We start from the raw sequence: 4,709 nt of genomic DNA, 5'->3' as shown, positions 1-4,709 counted from the left end.
CATCATGCTGGGCAGAGTAGAGGGACAGCGCAGGAGGGGAAGACCCTCTATGAGGTGGATTGATTCAGTGACTGGGGTACTCGGGATGGGTGTGTCAGAGGCAATGAGATTGGCACAGGATAGAGCACGGTTTAGGGCTGTTGTACTTGGGGTTGCTATGAGTCGCAACTCGATGGCACGTAGCAACAACAACAACAACAACAATATTTGCTTAATCTTATATGCTAAGTATGGTTATGTCTCTTGTTCTGTTGACCCTTTAAGCATTATATAGTGCCCTTTCTTGTCCTTTGTGATAGTTTTTACACTGAAATCTATTTTATTGAAATTAATATTGCTACTCCTGCTTTTTTCTTGTTACCATTTGTTTGGTTGTTTGGTATATGCCCAGTATGACTTTATTTTCACTCTTTTTAAGTGTGTCTCTTGTAGACAGTATATGGATGAGCTTTGGTTTTTTTATTCAACTTGCCACTTTTTCTCTTCACTGGTGTATTTAAACTATTTACATTCAATATAATCATTGAGAGGAAAGGTTTTATTGGTATCTTTTTTGGGGGGCTCTTCTTGGTATTGTTGATGGTTACTTTGACCCATCCTCCTTTCTGTAATGTCTCCATAAAAAGTATTTCCTGCAACACTGGACTTTTTTTTTTTTAACAAACACTTTTAGTTTCTGCTTTTCTGAGAATATCTTGATCTCTCTGTCGTATTTGAAAGACAGTTATGCTGGGTACAGTATTCTTGATTGAAAGTTGTGTTCTTTGAGTGTTTGATATATGTTCTTCCACTATCTTCTTGCTTGTATGGTTTCTGCGGACAAAATCAGCATTTAATCTTATTTACTCTCCTTTATAAGGTACTCTTAATTTTTTTCCCCCAGCTGCTTTCAGAATTCTCTCCTTGTCTTTGAGTCTTGTGAATTTGACTATGTATTTTTGGGGTCTATTCTATATAGCGTTCACTCAGCTTTTTTGTATGTATAGTTTCTCATTCTTCATTATTCCGGGAAAGTTTTCTTCAAACAACTCTGCCATAATTTTCTCAGTGTCTTTTCTTGCTTCTTCTTATCCTTGGATTTCAATTATGCACATATTTTTCTTCTTGATGGTGTCCTACATTATTCTTAGGCCTTTTTCATTTTTCTTCCTTTTTTATTCCACTCCTTGCTCTAACAGATTAGTCCTGAGAGCTCTCTCATTTATTTAGCTGATTCTGAGTTCCATCTCTCCATTCTGCTAATTTGTCTCTCCATCATGTTGACAGCTTCTGAGGTGCTAGTCTTAATATTCTGGATTTCATTCTCTTGTTTTTCTAGGGTTTTAATACTCCATTTGTTTTATCTGCATTGTCTTGAATTGGGTTTTGTTTACTTTTTAAAATTTTATTATTTTTTGTGTGTGAACTGTCAAATCAGATCTGACTGGCACAGGAAGAGAGTGCCCTCCTTCTCCAGCAGAGCATCTGGTGGATTCGAACCTCGTACCTCCGGGATGGTGAATTGTTGGTGTGTGTGTGTGTGTTTAATTCCTCTTGGCTTTTGCTTGTAAAATTCTGCAATTCTTCAAGTTTTTCTTTCACCTATTGAAAATATCCAATCATTGTTCTTTTGAATTCTGTGTCAGAGCGTTCCATCACTGTTGGGCTTCAAAAAATCCATTTATTCTGTGTTTTGATCACTTTTATGGGGTGAAATCTTGTTTTGGTTTTGTGTAGACTGTGATGAAGTCTGTTTCTTCTGTGTCATTACTATGAGAGGGTTTTTTTTTTCTTCCCTGGCATCTAACAGTTCCTTGGTTTGTGTACCTTGACTGGCCATCTCACTGCTGTGGAAGAGGAGGGGACACTCAACCTGCCCAAAATCCTCTCAGGTTCCTGGGCTCTCAGGAGAACTTGCTTCAGTTGGAGAGTTCAGGGCTCTCCTATGATGAGGGAGACCAACTCACCCTAACTATGGTCTTTCTTCTTTGGTCTTTTGGCAATGTTTCCAGGATCTGGGAATATGGGGGTGAGGGTGGAGCAAGGGATTGTTTCTGTTTCTTCCTCTATAGTCCCACAGGTAAGTTCTCTGGAATAGAAGGTTAGTTGTTGTCTAACTGCAGTCCTCTCTCCTGAAGACTTTTGCCCTCAAGGTTCAGCAGCCCAAGGGCCCAAGGTGGAGCTGGGAGTGATGGGGAAAGTTCCATAGTGACTATAGGCTGTCAGATTATAACCTTTTCACTTCCCCAACATGATTCTGTGTGGTCTGTTAGCAATTACATTGAATTTTAGGCCCAATAATGCAGTAATATTGGTGTTGAGATGAGTAGAAAGAGGAACAGGAATATGAAGGACATGTCTGATTTCATGGGAATTGATTTTGTGTTATTGATACTGTTGATCGGGATCATTCCCCTTTGTTAAATTGATAAAGGTCTATATGACAGTCCCCATGTGTCCCTCACTGTTTATACAGTATCCCATCACTTCCTGGGGCCTTGTATTTTTTTTTTTTTTGCCAATGCCTTCAGTGCATCTTGAACTTCATCTTTTATTACCATTGACCCTTGATCATATGGTACTTGTTTAAATATTTCAGTGCTAACCAGTTCTTTTTGGTACAGTGACTCTGTGCATTCCCTCCCTTTTTCTTTTGATCATTCAAGATTTTGCCTATAGCATCTCTCAGTATTACAACTTGAGGCTTTAAATTATTTTTCAGTTCTTTCCACTTGAGAAATGTTGAGTGTGTCCTTCTGTTTTTATTCTCCAATTCCAGCTTTCTGCACATTCTGTTATAATACTTAGCTTTGTCTTCTCTAGCCACCCTTTGAAATGTTCTTTTCAACTCTTCAGCATCAATCAAAGTGAAAGGGAAAAGATGCTGAAGTGTAGGGCTCAAGAAATATTTGCTGAATGGCTAAATGGGGAATTACTCACTTACATAATTAAACTCAAGGGTATTTAAGGTGCATAGTTGTTGTTGTTGTTGCATACCATCTAATTGGAATAGACCCCTACCTCACCCTCTGATGGGTTTTCACAGGCAAGTAATTGCACAAGAGGAGATTGCCCGTCTTTCCCTCCTACAGCAGATGGTGCCTTCAGGATAGCAGTGCAACTTCTTACCACTAGGCAGTAGAACTTAATGGTTAGTTAAACCTATTAAAGCAATCTCATACCTTTCATTTCCAGGGTATTGCACACTTGAAAAGAGAGATAGATAAATATGCTAAGAAAGATGAAAACTTAGCTCACATTTCAAGTGATCTCTTTTGGAAGTTCATGGCTAAGCAGAGTAAGTAATGTATCAGGGGAGGTCTTTGTATATAAAAGTAATTTAACTCACATTCATAGCTGACCCTTCATTGGGTTTCTGAGATTGTAAATGACATGGAAAGAGTTGCCTATCTTTCTTTCTTTCTTGAATGGGTAGTGGATTCTAGTTAGCAGAGAGGCACTGCCTTTGAGTTAGCATCACAATTCCCATCAGAGTAGGTTTGTTTCTTTTAATCAATTGCATTGATTTGCATACGATAAAATGAACCACTTTAACTTTATAATTTAATAGCTTTTAACACATGCATTATCACCACCTTTACCAGAAACAACATTCAGAATATTTCTGTCACTTTAAAATTACCTTTGTATCCCTTTGCAGTTGATCTCCCAAGCCATCTCCAATTCCTGACAACCATTCATCTGCATTCTGTCATTGCAGATGTGAATAGAATGATTCCATGTGCACCCAACCTTCTTCATCCAGAAACAATTAAAAAAGATTTTTCTATATTGTTATCTGTATTATAAGTTTGTTCCTTTTTATAACTGTTTAGTAGTAGTCTATTATATGAACACATGCCGTATTATTAGACAGCTGAAAGACATTTGGATTTTTTTTTCTAGCTTGAGGTTATAAAATGAAGCTACTATCAATCTTTGTTTACAAGTATTTTTTTGCAAGTATATGTTCTCATATCTCTTGAGTAAATAAGTAGAAGTTGAATGACTGGGTCATATGTAGTAAACGCCTGTTTACTAAAGTGATTATGCAAATTTTATACCATTAGCAATGCTCATTACTCCATATTCTTACTAGCACTAAATATTGTCAAGTCTGTGACTTGACTTTTTGTTTTCCTAATGATATCAGAGAAGGAGTTCTGATGGTATAGCATGTGAAGTATTGCATTGCCAACACAGAGGCTGGCAGTTCAAATCCACCAGCAGCTGAGGGAGTTCTGTGGCATACATAGTACAAATCATGTTGGCTGTTAACTAAGCCCACTAACTGCTCCAAGGGAGAAAGAAGGGCAGAATCTTCTCAATAAAATTTACAGCCACAAAAATCCAATGGAAGCACACCATGAGTTGGGATCAAGGGCAGTGGGTTTAATGCAAATTCTTTTTATCTGGTTGAGAAAGTGTCCTTCTATTCCTAGCTTCTGGAGAATTTTCCATCATGAAGAGATGTTTAATTGGGCAGATTCTATCTTAGCATCTATTGAGAGTTTATAATTTTTCTCCTTTACATTATTAACATGCTAAATTGGCATCCCATTCCTTTAATAAAACTCACTTGTTTGGGAGTTATTATTCTTTTTATGTATTTCTGGATTCCATTTGCCAATTTTTTTATTTGCATCTTTTTTTTTTTAAATTTAGGTTGTTTATTTTTCATTTCAATGAACATCTACAGAGATTTTGGGATTCCATACATTCATTGTTGC

At 37.2% G+C, this 4,709-nt stretch overlaps 1 protein-coding gene across 1 annotated transcript in view; it reads left to right on the top strand.

Moving 5' to 3' along the window:
* CCDC175 (coiled-coil domain containing 175) overlaps nt 1–3,644 on the top strand; it is a 95,754-nt gene extending 92,110 nt beyond the window's left edge. The window contains exon 18 of the mRNA XM_006891819.1: nt 3,641–3,644. Coding sequence (XP_006891881.1) covers nt 3,641–3,644 — 4 coding nt within the window. The remainder of the gene's footprint in view (nt 1–3,640) is intronic.
* Nucleotides 3,645–4,709: the final 1,065 nt, after the last annotated feature.

Source organism: Elephantulus edwardii, unplaced genomic scaffold, assembly GCF_000299155.1.
Source record: "Elephantulus edwardii isolate Elephantulus edwardi_28Jun2011 unplaced genomic scaffold, EleEdw1.0 scaffold00104, whole genome shotgun sequence".
Taxonomy (NCBI): domain Eukaryota; kingdom Metazoa; phylum Chordata; class Mammalia; order Macroscelidea; family Macroscelididae; genus Elephantulus; species Elephantulus edwardii.
Note: the sequence above shows the minus strand (reverse complement) of the source record. Positions and strands in the feature narration are given on the sequence as shown.